The 19976-nt window shown below is 44.5% G+C and overlaps 2 protein-coding genes across 2 annotated transcripts; one reads left to right on the top strand and one right to left on the bottom strand.

Moving 5' to 3' along the window:
* Positions 1 to 2322: 2322 nt before the first annotated feature.
* Positions 2323 to 7842, top strand: EAH_00032090 (hypothetical protein, conserved; the record flags this gene model as incomplete). The annotated part of the gene is made up of 1 exon (XM_013396013.1): positions 2323 to 7842. One exon carries the CDS (start codon positions 2323 to 2325, stop codon positions 7840 to 7842), a length of 5520 nt encoding a protein of 1839 aa, XP_013251467.1.
* A 1517-nt stretch (positions 7843 to 9359) lies between these two features.
* On the bottom strand, positions 9360 to 16760 carry EAH_00032080 (nucleolar protein family a, putative; the record flags this gene model as incomplete). Its single annotated transcript, XM_013396012.1, has 16 exons — positions 9360 to 9583; positions 9854 to 9886; positions 10152 to 10282; positions 10698 to 10776; positions 11259 to 11458; positions 11669 to 11768; positions 12405 to 12546; positions 13078 to 13167; positions 13260 to 13322; positions 14007 to 14012; positions 14908 to 15089; positions 15189 to 15303; positions 15745 to 15804; positions 15950 to 16101; positions 16522 to 16612; positions 16731 to 16760. 16 exons carry the CDS (start codon positions 16758 to 16760, stop codon positions 9360 to 9362), a joined length of 1698 nt encoding a protein of 565 aa, XP_013251466.1.
* Between the last annotated feature and the right edge of the window lie 3216 nt (positions 16761 to 19976).

Raw genomic sequence — 19976 nt, 5'->3', positions numbered from 1 at the left:
TATATATACACATATATGTATGTACATATATGTATATATATATATATATATACATATATATATGTGTATATATATATGTATGTGTACATGTACATATATATGTATATATATATATATATATTATATACATATATAATATATCAGTATATATATTATATGTGTATATATATAAATCTTCACATGTTGCTGATGGTTGAGCGCGTGTTTATATGGTTTGTTTTTATTTAATTTTGATGTTTCATTCGAATGAAGAAACAAAAAGAAAAAAAGAGAGAGCGGTAGCAGCTTCTGCTCTTTGCTGCTGCTGCTTTTTCTGCTCGTTGCTGCTCTATCGCATGCACAAACAAAAAAAAACCAAAAAAATGTATTTGTAAGCGAATAAAATCATGCAGTGATAAACCGAGTAAAAGAAAGAGACAGACGGAGAAACAAAACGAAAAAGAAGAAGACATAGAGACAAGCACTTTCTATACTAAGAAAGAAGGCAAGAAGACAATAAAGAGTACAGCAATTACAAATTATAATTATAATAAAGTAATAATAGTTAATAAGTAGTAATAATGAATAATAAGCAGTAATAATGGTTAAGAAGGAATAATAATAATGAATGAGTAACAATAATAATTAATAATATGCACATATAAATATACATACATATATAATATATATATATATATATATATGCATGTAAATTCGTAAGAGAAGAGTAAAGCCATTTTCAACCCAACTGAGAAGACATTATCTTGTGTATCCTCATGTGTAGTAATGAAGAGAAATAAAAATAAAAAAGGATATTAATTTTTTGCTAATGTTTGTTTATTGAATTTACAAATTAATTTTTTGTTTGTGTCGATGCACGTAAGAATGGTGTACTATCAGATGATGATAACAAAGCCCTTCTTAAAGGCGTAGGGTTTAGGGATCAGGAGTTAGGGTTTACAGATTACGGTTTAGTGTTTAGGGTTTTCAGTGGTTAGGGGTTTTAACGTTTAGGGTTTACAGATTACTGTTTAGGGTTTAGGGTTTGTCTTTCTGTCTTGCACATATATACGTTGAGAATGAGTCAACGGGGATAACATTATCTTTTCCTTATGATCATTTAAAAGTAATAAACATTTATAAACTTTATTTTCATCAAATAAAACGAATTAAGGGGAAAAATTGCAAAAATAACAAAATTGAAGTCCATTGGTTTCCGTCGAGTAGAGCAGCCGCAGCGGGCGACGAGAGGAATTTGTGTAGAAAATAGGGTAAAATTGAAGATAAAATTTTGTAAATAAATAAATAAATATATAATTTGAATTAATTCTTCAAAAAGAGCTGCAATTCTTGTCTTTTTCCCTCACTATTCCGATGTGTGGCGGCTAATCGTCTGCATATGCTGATATGATGGTTCCTGGTGAAATGAAGTTGCATGAGTAGAGCAGACAACTGTCTATTATTCTGGGAAATCTTTTCATAAATTAATTTTAACTATAAAATAAAATGTCATTTTAAATTACATTTGCTGCAATTCAGAAGAGCTCGAGCAAATATATCTCCAGAGCGTTCTGCTTTCTTATCTATACCCAACCGAACGTCTTGAGTTGCCAGAATATGATTATTCATACATCGTAAGAATTCTTACAATATTTTAATTTGTTCTTAATTTTAATGTACTACGTTACAATTAAAAAATGCCTTAATGCCCAAATTCTTTGCGAGTTGCAGCAGAATATGTACGTATCGATGCCTGCGTTGAGAGAGCTATGTTTTTCTTGAGAGCGGATCCTCGTCTTCAATATTAATTGCTTTGAATTTTAATTCTTTTTTACTATTTTTTATTTATATTCATAATTATTTGCCATTATCATTTTTCTTATTAACTCCGGATTGCTCCTTTATACCCGTAGCTCATCTTTTGTCTACTTATTCCTAAGCTGCTTGCTTACGTTGCTGCCCGTCCTTATTAGATTAATGTTTTAAAAAGACAAATAGAAGCAGCAGATTTATTATTTGCTTTTATTCTTTGTGTACGCCTGTTTGGGTTGCTGCTGTTTAGGCTGGAGTGCGAGTGTCGAGATTCATTGTCTATTGAAAGCAGAAGAAGAGAAGAAAAATAAACAAGAAGAAAGTTTAGTGCTCTTCTGAATGCAATGGGATCGGGATCGCCAGGAGTCGATCCCCACGATCCCAGCATAAATCCTCTTCTCATTGTAGCAACCTATGTGCTGGGTTCTCCTTGTTTGTTTGCCTTTTTTTTATATGCATGCATGCATGTATGCATGCATGCAGCAATAGGCAGCGAGAAACCACTAGTAAAGCCCCATTGAAGTGTTTCCAATGAAAGCTACCGTCTCCCCTAATAGAACATTTAGGGGCTCGTCCGCCTCCATTCGCTTGTTGTGCTGCGTCGCTGCAGCAGCTGCAACTGCTGCAGCACCTTCTGTAGCAGCAGCTGCAGCTAAAGAACGAACCATTGGAGCATCACCATCTGCAGCAGCGCCTGTTGTAGCACCTGCAGTAACACCTGCAGCAGCAGCAGCAGCAGCAGCGGCAGATCCGCTTGCATTCAGCTCCTCGCATTTGTCTGTAGGGTCTCCTTTAATGCTTGAATGGAGACACCAACAGAATGAGCAGCACCTGCTGCAGCAGATGCAACAGCACCTGCTTCAGCAGCAGCAGCGGCAGCAGCGGCATGTGCTGCAGTCTATTTTTAGCAGAGTTGTAGCGGTGGTTTCATGTGCAGCAGTCGTGTTTATTATGTTGAGGTGTCTTCATGAGTTTTTCTCTCTTGATAAATCCAGCGGGATACCAGCAACACGAAAACTTGCAGCTAAACAAGCAGGAGAGCCGCTGCCTGTTTCTTGTGATGCTGCTGCTGCTGCTGCACAAGACGAACCGGCGGACAGAGAGAGACCTGATAATGAGGAAGACAAAGAGGAAGAAAAAACAGCTGCAGGAGCAGCAGAAGCAGCAAATGAAGGAGAAACACCGGAAGTGGAGGAAGAAACAAAAGGAGAAGAAATAAAAGAAAGACAAAACGTACAAGAAAAAGAAAAAGAACAAGGACAAGGACAAGGACAAGAACAAGAACAAGAACAAGAAGAGCAAGAAGAAGAACACGAAGGAGGCGAAGACGAACAAGAAGAACAAGAAGAAGAACAAGAAGAAGAACAAGAAGAAGAAGAGCAAGAACAAGAAGAACAACAACAAGAACGAGAACACGAACAAGAAGAACAAGAACGAGAACACGGACAAGAAGAACAAGAACAAGAAGAACAAGAAGAACAAGAAGAACAAGAACAAGAGGAAGAAGAACAAGAACAAGAACCAGAGGAAGAACAAGAACCAGAGGAAGAAGAAGAACCAGAACGAGAAACAGAAACAACAAAAGGAGATGAAGATGGAGACGAAGAAACAGAAAAAGGAGAAAAAGAAGAGGAAAAGGGAGAAAAAGGAAAGGAAGACTACAGAGCAGAAACAATAGCAGCAGCAGAAGAAGCAATGGCAGAGAAAGAAGAAGAAAACGAAGAAGAAGATAATTATGACAGTGAAGAAGCAAAAGAAGAGGAAGAGATGAAAGGAGAACAAGCAAATCAATTAGCAGCAGCATCAGCAGCAACAGCAGCAGCACCAGCAATAGTAGCAGAAACAGAAGAAGAAGGAATACTATTTCTTCACACGTTGGAGGCTGTTGTTTATCTTTTTGTTGATTTTGTTCCTTGGCTGCGGCGCCAGCAGAGAAGTAGGGCATTAGAATTCTTTGCAGCTTTGGCACAAGAGATAGCTGTCTTAGGGGTTTATTCTTCTCCTCGTTTAGAAAAGAAAAGACAGGAAAGCGTTACTGTTATACTTCGTCAAGGCTATCACCTCCTAGGTACACTTAAAAGGGAAGGCCACAGCAAAAGAGCACTGAAAAGAGCAGAGGTTATGCTTAAAATGATACAAGACCTCGCAGACCCCCCTCCAAAAAAAAGCAGCAGCAGCGGCAGCAGCAGCAGCAGCAGCACCAGTATTAGCTGCAGTAGCAGCAGTATCGCCTGTGGCGCCTCGAGTAGCAGCGGCATCAGCACCGACAGCAGCAGAAGCAGCAGCAGCAGCATGGATGCTCATTCCGCGACGTTGTTGCATGAAGAGTTAGTAATTGCGAAGGGAGGGCTTGGGGAGCTCCTGAATATGCTGCAGGAGCTGCAGCAGCTGCAGCAGGAGCAGCAGCAGCAGCAGCAGCAAAATATATCGGATTTAATAGAGGCACTCCCTGAAGATCTGGGATTTATAGTAACTGATTTAATCTTTCAAACAAGACACAGAAGAGCTAGAAGAATACGTATGCATGCAGAAGTTTGTAGCTGGGTAGAACGAATACAAAGTAAACATACGATAGGGATTTTCTATCGATCTCCCTTTGAAAAAAAGCATAAATACTCTCAAACACTTCGTCAAGAGCTGCAGGGGCAAACTTATATCTTTGGGAAACTACGAAAAAAATTTTATGCTGCTCTTGCAGCATATACAGCCTCCAAAAATCTAAAAGCAACTGCGCAGCAGCAGCAGCAGCAGCAGCAGGAGTCCCCGCAGTTGGGGCAATTGCTGTCTATGTTGGAGAAGTTGCATCAGAAGTGGGAGCTGAAGCAGCAGGAGCAGTCGCAGCAGCAGCAGCAGCAGCAGAAGCAGAAGGACTATGCGAAGCCAAGGCGGAGGCCGATCCCACGTCTGTTGCAGCAACGGAAGCAGCAGCAACAGCAGCAACAAGAGCAAGAAGAGCAGGAAGGGGAGCAGTATCAAGAGCCGTTGCAGGGCCCACCGCTGGTGCAGGAGCAGCCGCTGCACCAGCAAGAGCAGCAGCAACAGCAGCACCAGCACCAGCACCAGCAATGGCAGCAACAGCAGCATGAACAGCCTTCGCAGCAGCCATGGCAGCATTTGCACAGGCAGCAGCTGCAGCAGCAGCAGGTGCTGCAGGTGCAACAACCGCAGTTGCAGCAGGGACGACAGTCACTGCATATTCGGCAGCAAAAGCAGCAGAAGAGGCACCACGTCCAGCAGCAACGGAAATGGCAGCAGCAGCAGCTACAGCAATGGCTGCAGCACGTGCACCACCAGTGGGTGCAGCAGCTGCAGCGGCAGTGGGTGGACTATCGTGAGCAGCAGAAGCAGCAACAGCTGCAGCAGCAGTGGGAGTTGCTGCAGAAGCAGTGGGAGGCGTGGCAACAGCAAGATGAACAACAAGAACAACAAGAGCAGCAGTGGCAGCAGCAGCAGAAGCGGCGAAGGGCGTTGCAGCTGCAGCGGCAATGGGAGGTGCAGCGGCAGCAGCAGCAGGAGCAGCAGGAACGACGAATGGCTGTGCAAGAGGCGCAGCGGAAACGGCAACGGCAGTGGATGCAGCAGCAGCAGCTGCAACGGGAGTTGCAACAGGAGCAGCAACAGCAGGAACAGCATTTGCTGCAGCAGGAACAGTGGCAATGGACATTTCAGCAGGATCTGCAGGAACAGCAGCAGCAGTGGCTGCTGCAGGATGATCCATGGGAGTTGCAACATGAGCAGCAGGAACAGCAGCAGCAGCAGCAGTGGCTGCAACAGGAATGGGAACTGCTGCAGGAGGAGCAGCAGGAATGGGAGCTGCTGCAGGAGGAGCAGCAAGAATGGCAGCTGCTGCAGCAGGAGCAGCAGGAATGGGAGATGCTGCAGGAGGAGCAACCAGAATGGCAGCTGCAGCAGCAGCAACTGCAGCAGCAGCAACAGGAGCAACAGCCGCAGCAGCAGCAGCATCAAGCCCGCCATCTCAGTTGTGGTTCACTGAGGAACTCTTTTGGCTGGGAAGGCCTTCATTCAAGAGCGGATGGGCAGCAGCAATCTTTCGATTTTGGTGCTGCTGCTGCTGCTGCTCTTCCGGCTGCTGCTGCTGCTCCTCCGGCTGCTGCTGCCTCTTCCCTCGCCAAGTCCTTATTGCGTTTCCCTTCTTCACTGCAGCCCCAACAGGAAACCCAGTTTGATTCAACTAGCAGCAGCAGCAGCAGCAATAGCAATAGAAGCAGCAGATCTGCAACAAGGCAGCCCCGCCAACCGTTTTTGGAGCCTGCTGCTGCTGCCGCTTCTGCTGCTGGCTTTCCTCTTTTGAAGGAGCAGCAACAGCAACAGCACCAGCAGCAGCAGCAACAGCACCAGCAGCGTCTTAGTTTATATGCTCGTGTTGCGGAAAAGCAGCAAAGAGAGGAAGACATTCAATTTTCTCCTTTTGCTTCTTCTTTTGCTTCTACTTCTTCTCTGCCTTCTTCTTCTTCTTCCCCTTCTTCTTTTTCTGCTTTTCCTCCTTTGTCTTCCTCTTCTTCTCCTCCGTTTCCTTCTTATCCGACTTATTCGTTATTCACGGGTCTCCCTTCTTCTTTTCAATCAATTTTCTCTGCTTCTGAATCCCGTCCTTCTCCTGCTGCTGCTCCTGCTGCTGCTGCTCCTGCTGCTGAAGATAGCGACCCGTTTTTGCTCTCGCTGATTCAGGATACACAGCAGCAGCGGCAGCAACAACAACAACAACAGAAGCTGCAGCAACAGCTGCAGAAGCAGCAACAGCAGCAGGAGCAGGAGCAGCAGCAGCAAGAGGAGAATATATGGTGTCCTTTTTCTGCTGCTCCGGGCTTTCAGCGCCAGCCAAGAGAGTACTTCGGTGTTGACGTTGGAATGCCGCATGCAGAGAAAACAAAAAAGAAAGAAATATATTTAAATAGCGATGACGAACAGAAAGAGAAAGAGAAAAAACATCAAAATAAAACGCCAAGCAAACAAGCATATGAACACACAAGGATACAAACAACAGAAAAACGAACGGAAAACGAACCAAAAGAAATAGAAGAAGAAGAAGAAGAAGAAGAAGAAGAAGAAGAAGAAGAAGAAGAAGAAGAAGAAGAAGAAGAACAAGAAGAAGAAGAAGAACAAGAACAAGAAGAAGAAGAAGAAGAAGAACAAGAACAAGGACAAGAAGAAGAAGAACAAGAAGAAGAAGAAGAAGAAGGGGAAGAGGAAGAACAAGAAGAAGAAGAAGGGGAAGAAGAACAACAACAAAAAGAAGATGAAGAAGAAGAAAGGGAAGAAGAAAAGGAAGAAGAGAAAGACGATTACTATGAACAAAGGGAAGAGAAGCGTGAAGGAAAAAACCAAAACAGACGACACTGCAAAGAACAAACAGGAGGAAGAAAAAAGCCAAGGGGAGGAGAAAAAGCAAAGGAAGAAGAAAAACAAAAACAGCAAAAAGAAAAGGAAAAGGAAAAAGAAAGAGTTGCAAGAGAAAAAGAACAGCATAAACAACAACAGAAACCAAAAGAAAAAGGAAAAGAAAAACTAAAGCAAAAAGAAAAAGATGCAGAACAACAACAGCAACAACAACCGAAAACAAAAGAAAAACAAACCGAAAGGGGAATAGAGAAAGACGAAGGAGAAAAAGAACTAAAAGAAAAACAAAAACAAAGACCAAGACAAAAACAAAAGCAAAAAGAAGAAAAACAAAAAGATAAACAAAACGAAAAGGAGAAACAAAATAAGCAAACTAAAGAAAAAGATAAAACTAAAGAAAAAGACGGAAAAGTTAAGAAAGAAGAAGACAGAAAAGATAAAAAGGATAAAGAATATAAGACAGGTAAAAAGGATAAAGCAGATAAAGAGGTTAAGGAAGCTAAGAAAGATAAGAAAGATAAACAAGATAAAAAGGATAAAAAAGATAAAAAGGCTAAAGACGAAGATAAAGAAGAAGATAAAGAAGAAGATAAAGAAGAAGATAAAGAAGAAGAAGGTAAAGAAGAAGAAGATGAAGGAGGAGTATATGCATGGTCTTCATGGAGAGGCATTATTTCGTGCTTTTTCTTGTAATGTGCTTTTCAATAAAAGTAGAAATAGTATCAAATTATAATAATAATTTATAGTTATAATTAATATATATTATTTAAATCAAACAACTCTATGTAGGGTTTTTCTTTCTGTATTTATTTATATATTTATTTTTTGTTTTTATTTTCACCTCCCTAGGTTTCTGGCTTACTCTTTGTTAGTCTTGGTTTTTCTCTTTCGTTTCTCTTTTGCCTGTCTTTCTGTTTCTTTCTGTCCCTTTCCTTATTTCTTTTTCTCTATCTCATTCTACCTTTCTTCATTTCTTTTTCCTCTCTGTATCTCTTGGATTTGTCTGTTTGTCTCTTGCTTTTTTTATATCTCCTTTATTTAGTCTTTCGCACATATATATATATATATATATATACATATGTATATAGAAATGCATATATATAAAATAGATATGTATATATATATATAATGTATTGATGTTTCTATTCATTTATAGTGTATATATATACATGTCTAAAGGAATGTATAAGCCGATAAGTCTATAGATACTATACATGTAAGAATAAATATATAAATATAAATATCTATGTGTATATATAGCGATGTAAATGAACACGCTTATATACGAATGCAGTCCATATATATATATATAGGTATAGATATGCGTATATATATATATATATATTTGGATGTATGTAGTAGTAACTATAAAAATAAATATATACTTGCCCTGGTTGTTGGAGTAGGTTTGTATAAAAGAAGGCGAAGTGCACTGTTTGTTGTTTTTGTTTCTGTTTCCTTTAAGTAACTCTTTTCTTTTATTAAAGAGTTATTTTAAAAACATAAATCCAGTGCAGAGCCGAAGCAAACAAAACAGAAAACAAAACGTTTTTACTCCTTTTTAAGACATACCGTAAGGAGCCTTTCTTTCTGAAGTTAAACAATTATTACTATTATAATACTATATAGTTAGTACAATACTTATCATAATCTTTACAGTTATAATAATATTTATAATTAAAAAACAATTCACTATTAAAAGCATTATTATATTACTGCGTTCCTTGTTGTTAATGCAGCAGCAGGTGCTGCCCCTATACCGGAAGTAATAATAATAGGAATAGCAATAATAATAGTAGTAGTAGTAATAATAATAATAATCATACTGATAGTAATAATAATAATAAACACAAAGACAATAATAATAAATAAGCAAAAGGAAATAATGGTACAGATAAAGACAAACAAAATGATAACAAAGCAGATAATACAAATAAATACTACAAATATAATAAAAACGAAGTAATAATAATTTGTTTGTTGGTGTTACTGCAGCAAAATTTCCTTGTTTAATTCAGGTGTATGTGCAGCTTTTAGAGAAGGAAGCTGTCTCCCTCTAGTGCAAGCATTCTTGCTTGCTGCCATTGCTGCTGCTTCTGTTGTTGCTGCTGCTGTTGCTGCTGCTGGTGCTTCCGCCCCTGCAGCTACAGCAGCAGCACCAGTGCTGCTGCTGCAGCGCCAGCAGCAGCAATGCACGCAGGCAAAGAGCCCTACTGCTTGGGGTCTGCTGCCTCTTGGTCCATCTCTTCCGAACCTGTTCCTGTTTCAGCTGCTGCTTCCGTTTCTGCTGCTGCTGCTGTCTCTGCTGGTGCGTCTGTTGCTGCTGGTGCTGGTGCTGCTGCTGTTGCTGCTGCTGGTGCTGCTGGTGCTGCTGGTGCTGCTGCTGCATCCTCACCAAACTTTTCTTCTAAAGCGAGAGCGAAGGCTTCCAATGCTGGAGACAAAAGGAAAAAGCACACAGCGCAATAAATCCTAAACAATAACAGCATTAGCAGCAACAGTAGCAGCAGCAGCAACAGCAGCAGCAGCAGCAACAGCAGCAACAGCGGCAGTAACAGCAGTAGCACCACCCCCACCACAGCAACGGCAATAGCATCAGCACTAGCAGCAGCAACAGCTACTATTAGAGACAGCAGCAGCAACTGCAGCAGCAAATGCAGTAGCACTAGCAGCAAACCCAACAGCAGCAGCAGCAGCAGCTTACGGTCAGCAGCGAGAGGAGGGGGGGATGTGATGCCTGCAGCAGCAAAACAAACACAACCTCAGTGATGCAGCAAGCGCAAGCACAACAAAAGCAGCAGCAGCAGCACCACCTGAAGCAGCACTCATAGCATCAATAACACAAGTACCAGCAAAGGTAAGAGTAACACCAACAGAAACAGAAGCACCACCGACAGCAACAACAGAAGCGACAACAGCAGCAGCAACACCAGCACCAGCAACAGCAGCAGCAGCAACAACAACGGCAGCAGCAGCAGCAACAGCAGCAGCAGTGTACGAACCCATAGAGATGAGTATAGGCCTTGCATCTGTTGCAATAGCTTGAGTAAGAGCAGCAAGCGAAAGAGAAAGTTGAGGGCAGCGAAGAGCAGCAACAGCTTCTGCTGGAGACTTGAGGCTGCTAGGCATTAATCTGCAGCAGCAGCAGCAGCAGTATATGCAGCAGTATGGGAGATGGAGCAGCACTACCGGCAGCAGCAACAGTAGCACCAGCAACAGTAGCAGCAGCAGCAGTAGCAACAGCAGCAGCAACAGCAGCAGCAGCAACAGCATCAGCAGTAAAGACAAAGAGAGAAAGCGAGAGACGAGAGATCTAAGCAAGTTATAATATAAGAGAGACAGACGAATACAAACAAAGAAAACAAACAGAAGGAAAAGAAAAAACCTAAAATAAACAGCAAAACGAAGAGACAAAGACAAACAAAGCAGATAAAAAGGCCAAGAGACAAAGGAAGACAGAAGAAAAGAAGCAGACAGGCAAAGGAGACAAACGAAGAGAGAAATTTAAAAAACAGATTAAACGAATATTAAAATATATCTCTTCCCACTCTGCTAGCTGCTGCATAGCCTCCGGGTCAGAAGACAAAACTGAGATCGCCTCGGAATCCAACACCTTAGAAAGAGACACTGCAGCAGCAGCAGCAGCAGGAGAAGCAGCAGACGAAAGATCAGAACCAGCAGCAGCAGCAGCAGCACGGTCACGGGCAGCAGCAGCAGTAGTAGAGTGACGAGCGGCAGCAGTAGCAGCAGGGTGACGAGCAGCAGCAGCAGCAGCAGCAGCAGCAGCAAGGTCATGGCCATCAGCAGCAGCAGGATCACCAACACCAGCAGGAGCAGCAGCAGGGTGAAGAGCAGCAGCAGCATCAGCAGCAGCAGCAGCAGCAAGTGATGCAACAAGTGATGCAGCTGCTAGAAGGGGCGGAAAAAAACGAAACATGAGAGAGACGAAAACCAAAGAGAAAGGAGGCAGATAAATCTACTTAAAAACAAAGAGGGACAAAGGAAAGAAACAAAAAGATTTAATCAGAAAAGAGATAAAAGATTGAATAGAAAGACAAAGAAAGAAGACAGACAAAAGAAGACAAACAACAACAAGCTGCTGCTTATACCAATTCTCGTGCTGCGTCTCCCTGCCCTTTCAGCAGCAAACGAACGCAGCAACTGTCGCAGCTGCTCCTCATGCTGCTGCTGCTGCTGATGCTGCTGCCCAGCTGCTGCTGCTGCTGCTGCTGCTGCTGCTGTTGCTGCGGCTGCTGATGATGAGGCGCCTCCTGTTCGCTGGGCGCTGCAGATAAAGGAGAACACACCACTGCAAACCCTAAATCATAAACCCTAAACCCCCGTCTATATATATATAGTGAATTATAAAATAATAATAACAATAATATAATATAGTATTATATAAGGAGCCACTGAATAAACAAGAGCAGGGTTTGCTAGCAGGTATATAATAAACAAAAGGAGAGAGAAAAGCAGATAGAAGGAGACAGAAAGAGATTAAAAAGCCAGAAGCACAAACCTTTTTGCGTTTTGTTTGTTTAATTCTTCTTTTATCTCTTCTATAAATAAAGCATCTGCAGCAGGATCGGGGTCTTGAAACCAAAACAAACTTTTTATCCCTACACCCCACAACAAGTAAAAAACAAACAAAATAAACGAGCATTAAAGATATATAAACAACACAAAATGAAATAAACAAACATCAGACAACAAATAAGCAAACAATAAACAGTAAACATAATAAAGAACACAGAAAAAACAAATAATAATACTAATAATAAGAATAAGAATAATAGTAAAAGTAGTAAAGGAGAATTATATAAGGAGAGAGAGAGAGAGACGAAGAAAAAGAAATGGAAAGAGATAAACAAAGAGAGACAAAGAGACAAACAGAGAGAGAGAAACATAGAAGGAGACAGAGAAAGAGACAGATAAAGCAACAGACAAAGAGAAATAGAAGCAGATAAACAAACAGATAAAGAGACAGATAAAGAGAGAAAGAGACAGATAAACAGAAACAGTTTAAGTGACAGCTAAAGTGACAGAAATAAAGAGAGACAGAGGAAGAGAGAAAGCGACAGATAAAGAGAAAAAGATACAGACAGAGAGACAAAGAAAAAGAGGGAGATAAAGAGAGACAGAGACAGATAAAAAGAAGCAGATCAAGAGACAGCTAAAGAGACAGGGATAAAGAGAGACAGAGAAAGAGAGAAAGAGACAGATAAAGAGATAAATAGAATAAGAAAAGGACAAACCTTTCTCTTTAGATTTAAATGCAACTATGCGACCCCTTTCCTTCGGTAGCATCTCTATAATAAGATCTGAAGGAAGCAAAAAACTTTCAACTAAATACCCAGAAGGCCGCAGCCGCCACGCGAGAGATAAACCAGAAGAGCCCTAAAGAAAAAAAATTTTTAAAGAAGGAAAAAAGATAAAAATACTAATGCATATATATATATATATGTATATGTATATATATATATATATATATTTATGCATACATACATATATATATTTATATTTATATTTATATCCCTTTCTTCTTTCCTATATTTATATGTAAATATAAATATAACTATTTGTTTCAGAAAGATATATAAATAAGTATTTTTTTGTATAAGGCAGATGTTTATCTATATTCATATACTTTAAGAAATAAGAAAGATATGCAAATAAATATCTTTCTTTTTTATATATATTGTTTTAACAAGGGAAGGAGACAGAGATGAAGATAAGGAGACAAACAAATATGAAGGCAAGAGAAGAAGAGATTAAGAGACAGATATACAAAAGCCCCTAGAAGAGCCCCCTTGTTATTGTTTTTTTGTTGGGTTTAGGGTTTAGGGTTTAGGGTTTAGGCTTGGGGGACTCTAGAAGAGCGCCCGAAACCACTGCTTGCTCTAGGGTTTAGGGTTTAGGGTTTAGGACCTTAACAAGCTGCAGAGTGCCTCTGCGGGGATCTGCCGAGACGAGGGTGCCGCTGAGTATGCAGCGACCGGCGCGGATGGAGGCCAGAACCTACACACACAAACCCTAAACCCTAAACACTAAACCCTAAACACTAAACCCTAAACCCTAAACCCTAAAGGGGTGCTAGCGCACATAGTTACCTGGCCACCCTCATCCCTCGCGGGAGCTTCTGATGAAGAGCCGCCGACAACCATTTCCCCAGCCTGCAGCAGCAGCAGCAACAGCAGCAGGAGCAACAGCAGCAGCAGCAGCAGCAGCAACAGCAGCAGCAATAGCAGCAGCAGCAATAGCAGCAGCAGCAACAGCAGCAGCAACAGCAGCAGCAGCAGAAGCATATGCAGGTCCACTATTGGCGACAGCAGCTACACCAGTAAGTGGTCCGAAGCGGAGAGGGGAGAGGCAATTCCTATGCCTCTCGAGCTCAGAACCCTAAACCCTAAACCCTGAACCCTAAACCCTAGACTCTGTAGTTGCAGTCTCGCCCCCACCGTAAAAATGTCGCCGGCGTGCTGCTAAAGGAGGCAGAAGGTATAAAAGGTATAAGATATTGCTGCTGCTGTTGATGCTGCTCCTGCTGCTGCTGCTGCTGCTGCAGCTGCTGCTGCTGCTGCTGCTGCTTAGGGTTTGCTCCTCTGTACCGGTGGCCTCAGACAGCAGCAAGTTCAATTTCCTAGTGTAGAAACTCGGATTTTCAATTCCAGTTAAAACCCTAAACCCTCAACCCTAAACCCTAGTGACCCGCATGCCGCATGCAGGGGCCCCCTGCTGTCTTCTGCTGCTGCTGCTTCTTTAGTGTTGTGTCTCCCCCGTAAACCCTAAACCCTAAACCCTAAACCCTAATTATCTACTTAGTGTTTTACTTCGCGAAGGCTGAGGTGTACGTATACCTCAGACTGGACCCCTCAAAACCCTAAACCCTAATTCTGCGCCTGTACCCTGCTGCTGCAGCCGCCTGCCCCCACCCCACAGCTGCACTGCAGCAGCAGCAGCTAGCTGCAACTAGCTGCAGCCAGCCGCAGTAACCATCAGCTAGCCGCAGGAAACGCACCTCTACAGGCATAGAGATATACACACCGCCACCACGGACAGCTAACTGCTACAGCTAGCTGCTACACCTACGTGCTGCAGCTAGCTTCTACCGCTAGCTGGAATGCCCAGAGGCTACAGCTAGTTGCTACAGCTAGCTGCTACAGCTAGCTACTACGCCTACGTGCTACAATTAGCAGCTCCAACTAGCTGCTACTGCTACGGCTAGCTCCTACACCCAGCTGCTAAGCCAACGTGTCAAGCTAGCTGGAGCAGCTAGCTGCTGCAGCTAGCTGTGCCTAGCCCTAGCTAGCCAGCCTCCCCTAGGGGTGTTTATCCTTATGATGCCCCTGAAACGGTCTCCGGTCCAGCGTTGTTTGCATCTGGGGCTTTGCTTTACAGCCAGCTGTGCCTAGCTAGCTAGTAGTAGCTAGCCAACAGCACTGAAAGCTAGCTAGCTTCAGCTAGCTGCAGCCAGAAGCTGCTGATTACGGCTAGCTAAGAACGAGTGCAGCTATATGCTGCTCACTATATCCAAATGCTGCTGCTGCAAGCACCAGCAGCGTCGAACTATGTAGCAGCTAGGTGTTAAGGCTAGCTACAGCTAGCTATGGCGGCTAGCTGTAGCTAGCTAGCTGCACACCCCAAGAAGGCAGCACCAGCTGCTGCTGATAGAAACTGCAACGAACTCCCACAACCGTGCTGCTGCGCCCCGCAAGCAGTGGCATCGAAACTGCATGCAGAGTGGAGACCCCAACAAACCGAATGCTGCTGCTGCAGCTGCTGCTGCTGCTCTGTTGCAGGCAGCAGCGGGAAGTGCGACTTGGACAGCTGCTGCCGCAGCACGTTCTTGAGCTGCTGATGCTGCAGTTGATGCAGCAGCAGCAGCTGCTGCTGCTGCTGCAGCTGCTGCGGTTTATTAGCGTCCTCTTCCTCTGCCGCCCCTGCAAGACGCAGAAGGCTGGAGTTGTGGGTGTTAAGCCCTCAAGAAGAGCTCTTCTAGACGCGCTAGGGTTTAGGGTTTAGGGTTTAGGGTTTCTTACCTGAAGCCACCCCCACCACCTCTTGGGGCTCCTCTAAACCCTCCGCGCTGCCCTCGGCCTCCTCTGCTGCTGCCGCCCCTAAACCCTCCTCGCCCCCCGCGAGCAGGACCCCCGCCTGCACACTCCCAAACCCTAAACCCTAAACCCTAAGCCCTAAACCCTAAACCCTGTACCCTTAGATGTGTTGCTGCCGCCGCTCCTAACCTGTTGAACGCTAAACCCTAAACACTAAACCCTCGCTTGGTTTGCTGCTACCCTTCACACACAACTTAAGCCTAAACCCTCATTCGGTCTGTTGCTTCCCTGTGTAAACCACTGAACTCCAAACCCTAAACCCTAAACCCTCACTTGGTTTGCTGCTGCCAGCCGCTCCCTTCGCGATTGGGGGTTTAGGGAGGAAACGAGAAAGAGGAAGCGTCTGATTCACATCAACGAAAAACTGCAGCAGCAGCAGCAGCAGCAGCAGCAGCGGATGAGCAGCATTGATATGGGTAGTTGAATAAGGGGGGTTTCAGTGTCTAGGATTCAGGGTTTAGGGTTTAGTGTTTGGGCTCACTTTGGTTGAGGGTTTAATCGATGAAGCCTTTATTCCGTCATTCAGCTTCACCGAGAAATACTGCAGCACAAACCGTAAACCCTAAACCCTAAACCCTAAACCCTAAATCGAATGCAAGCCGTAGAAGACACCCACAATCGAAACCATATGAAGGCACTCTTCTCAATCACCCTTTAGGGTTTAGGGTTTAGGGTTTAGGGTTTACCATTTCATTGATAGGGCCCAGGATTTCGTCTACTCTTCCAACTTCTTCTTTATTTGCAAGGAAGATTCTACCGTTGAAGTAAGGCACCTGCTGCTGCAGCAAACCCTTAACCACCAACTCATTCTCTGCTGCATGCATCACCTCTCCCGCCTCTGCACGCAAACCCTAAATCCTAAACCCTAAACCCTAAGCCCTAAACCCTAAACCCTAAAGGTAACCCGCGTTTATCGACCCTATCACACTCCGAAAAAACGAAAAAGGTAGGATGTACGGTTCAGGGTTTAGGGATGAGGGTTTTAGGGTTTAGGGTTTGGGTATGCACCAATAATTGCCTCCGGAGGCCCAGTGTTAAACCCTGCAAAACAAACAAACAAACAAACAAGCTTGCTGCTGCTGCTGCTATTACTGTTGTTGCTGCTGTTGCGGCTCTTACTGCTGCTGCCGCAGTTGGTGCTACTCAGTGCATGCCGTTGTATGTCCTACTGCTGATGCAGCAAACGCTGTCTGCGCAACAACCACTAGTAAGCTGCACATAAGGGTTTAAGGTTTAGGGTTTATGGTTTAGAGTTTACCCGCTCCGCCTCCTCCTCTACCTCCTCTGAAACCCCCGCGCCCTCCACCTCTACCCCCGCGGAAACCGCCGCGACCCCCGCGGCCACTCATCTGCAGCAGCAGCAGCAGCAGCAGCAGCAGCAATGACAGCAGATGAACAACCTGCAGAGCTAAGAAGCATGCATGCAAAAGTGCTGCTACCGTTGCTGCCGCTGCGGCTGCAGCGGACTCGCAACTGTACCTTGAATAATGCATGCATCAACTCTGCGCTTCACCACAGAGGCAAAGCCTAAACCCTAAACCCTGCAGCCGCAAACCCTATGTGCGTCCTACAACAAAACACTAAACCATAAACCCTCGGGGCTTACCTTATATCGTGCTGCCCACAGATTCCAGATACCCTTCAACAGTGATAAAGAAGCAGCGCGCGATTAGGGTTTAGGGTTTAGGGTTTAGGGTTTAAGGTTTCCTCTAAGCGTGGGGCCCCCAAACAAGACCGCGGCCCTGCTGCTCAGCAGGAGCAGCAGCAACAGCAGCAGCAACAGAAACGGCAACAGAACAGCAAAGAGAATTGCTGTTTACACTACACAAAATTTATTTGTTTTTGTTTTAAAACAAGTGAACTTTCATTCTTCCGTTTTACACAAAGAAAAAACAGGGCCCCCCTCGTGCATGCGATGCGGGGCTTCGATGCCCACTAAACCCTAAACCCTAAACCCTAAACCCTAAGGCGGAGATCCCAGCGTATACCCACTATATCAAAATGAATTTAGAGGTGAATTTTAAACAAAATATTGCGGCCTTCTACTCCTCAACTGTCTCCTCAGTATTGGTTGGCTAGCATATACACACCAAACCCCGCAAGGCTCTAAACAAGGCTAGGAGTGTTTAGGGTTTAGTTATAGAGAACCGTTTATCTTCTTTAAGGGCCCTGGGGTTCGGTCGACTCCCGGTGGAAGGGGTTTACTTACACGGAGCCTCTTTCAGGGTTTAGGGTTTAGATGTAGGGTTTAGGGTTTACTGCTGATGGCTTTTTCTCCTCCAAGTCCTAGGAGACAAGTTATCTCTCCAGTGCGCTTCTTTTGAAGGCTGTTTCCGTTGAAACTTTACGGGTGATTTAAGGGTTTAGGTGAGGGTTTAGGGCCTCCTTGTTGCCCCAACTAAGACCCAAACTAAACAGAACAGCTTTAAAAGCCACAAACTAGGACCCCCACGGGTGGGAACAGAAACCTAACGCTAACTGATGTAGCATTAGCAGCAGCAAATACTCTGTCTTGTCTTCAAATGCTCTAAACAGATCCATACAGAAGCCTGGGAGACGGCTTGCTTTGAGTTAACAGCCCTTGAAGCTGCAACTTCTGCTGCAAAGCACCTCCACATGCACCGCATGCAAGCCTACCTATCATTCTTTTTGCTGCATGCAAAAATATCGTTGAATATTAACTTCGCCACCAGTAGCCACCCAGCACGCGAGTTGTGCATGCAGTGTTTGCGTTTGCCTGCGGTGTTGCCCGGTAAGACGAATTGCAACGAAGCTTTATCTGCTGCTGCTTATGCTATACTAGTGAGAGTTTAGTTTCTCTTGCACCCCCCGGCATTCCTAAGGCCATAAAGAATTATTGAATACTAACTTCGTCACCTGTAGAAAACCGGCACGAGGGCTGCTGTGCACGCATGCCCGTATGCATCAGACAGGCCTTGCTACCGTTGTAACGGGAGGCCTCTGTCTTATACAAGGAGAGGGTTCAGCTGCAGTGGGGTTAAAGTAGTCAAGGTAGGAGTTATCAAGAACCGCTGACCTTTCTTGCAGTCCCCAGCCGTCCTGAAGATGAGTCGCTAAGCGCATCGTTGCAATTACTGTTACAGGGCAATCCCGCATGCAAGCACAAGCAAGCCCCTTGTTGCTGCATGCAGTAACGATGCAAACAACTATTGAACACCTTCCTGCTCCTTAGTAGGCAGCCTGCGCACAAGTCAAAATGCATCTACCAACGTCAGACAGTCATGCTACAACATCCCCCCTCTCCCACTCTCTCCTATGGCACGCCTTCGTATGCAGATTGAACAAGGAATGGGTGCATCAAGGGAAGCGATGTAGGGCTTTAGAGGAGCCAGAGCTCTCAACACAGAAACGAGAAATGAACAATAACAAGGGGGTAAGGCAAGAAAAATCTGGCGATACTGCTTGCATTTGGTGCGGCTGCCTATAGCCCAGCAATGCTGCATGCCTGCGCAGCGGTGTGACCACTGGCCATCTAAGGAGTTCTTGGTTCGAGGGTTAGTTGGGCCATAGGTGTTCCCATGTGGGCATCCTAACCTAAATACAAATACGTAACTATCAGGATATAGGCCCGCAGCGCCCAAGCTCGCGTGAGACGGGGTGTGCGGTCAGTACCAAAGGGGGCAAGGAAAAAAACAGAAAAAGGCAAGTTCTGTCAGGGGCACTGTCGATGTAGCTGTAGGCACCGGTGGGGATGGAGGGGAGAGTCATCTAAGCGAACCATAGCAGCGGGATAATAGCGCCGGATAACACTTAGATATCCAGATATCGGTCCCTCTATATAGACGTAGCAGAGAGACGGTCAGCAAGAGATGATTCGCTGTTCAACTTTGCACTGCACTATTTATATGCCCACGCTTGTAATCGCCGCTGCTGTGTCGTGGAGGGACTGTAGTTGCTCTTGTGGCGTTTCTTTGCACGTGTTCTCCTCGAGGGCCCCTTTCTGTTGCCTAGATCCCTGCAGTTAATGTAATAGTCTCTTCTCCTGTGGCAACTGGGATTCGCGAAATGGGTATCCAGGACCAATAGTTCTTGTCTCTGTATTTGAAAGTGCTGGTGTTTCAACGTTTCAAGCTGATGGACGGGCTATGTCAGCTTTGGTTCGTCGCAACACCTGGGATCCTTCCCTCCGCAGGCGCCGCAGCACGAACAGAAGCGAGGAGCCTTCCTACTTGTGCAGTGAGCCTTTTCCTTAGTTGAAAGTTGTTGGACCAACTATTGCTGCAGTGACGCCATTGCGAGAAGAACCGATCTCTTCCAGTGGGCCCTTCTCGCAATGGCGTCTCTGCTATTTTTTTCATATTTCAAGAAATATATCAGGGATTCCCTAAACCGTTTCAGAAGACAACATTAGTGGTATGGTGGCATCTTCAAGCTGGCGGTCAATTGAGAATGCAAAGCATTGACCCGAGAATGAAGAGCTGCTGAAAGGAGCTACAAGGAAAATGGAGAACTTCTTCTGCTGCTCGCTATGCTGAGTGTTGTGCGGAGGGTTGAGCGCACTAAGACAAAGCCGAGTCGTTTGCAGCAGTTGCATGCCTGATATTCTTGTGCTTTCTTCTCCCTTTGACGAGTCGCTGAAAACTGCATGTAAAAATATGCACCTGCGGGAGTAAAGGGCTGTCTACCAACCGCTACATGCAACTTTAGGTTAGTTGAAGGTATGCGAAGGCAAACCAGTGCTGCTGGGGAGCG

This window comes from Eimeria acervulina, genomic scaffold (genome assembly GCF_000499425.1).
Source record: "Eimeria acervulina Houghton genomic scaffold, Eah_scaff307, whole genome shotgun sequence".
Lineage (NCBI taxonomy): Eukaryota > Apicomplexa > Conoidasida > Eucoccidiorida > Eimeriidae > Eimeria > Eimeria acervulina.
The sequence above is the reverse complement of the archived record's forward strand: the minus strand, read 5'-3'. Positions and strand labels throughout refer to the sequence as shown.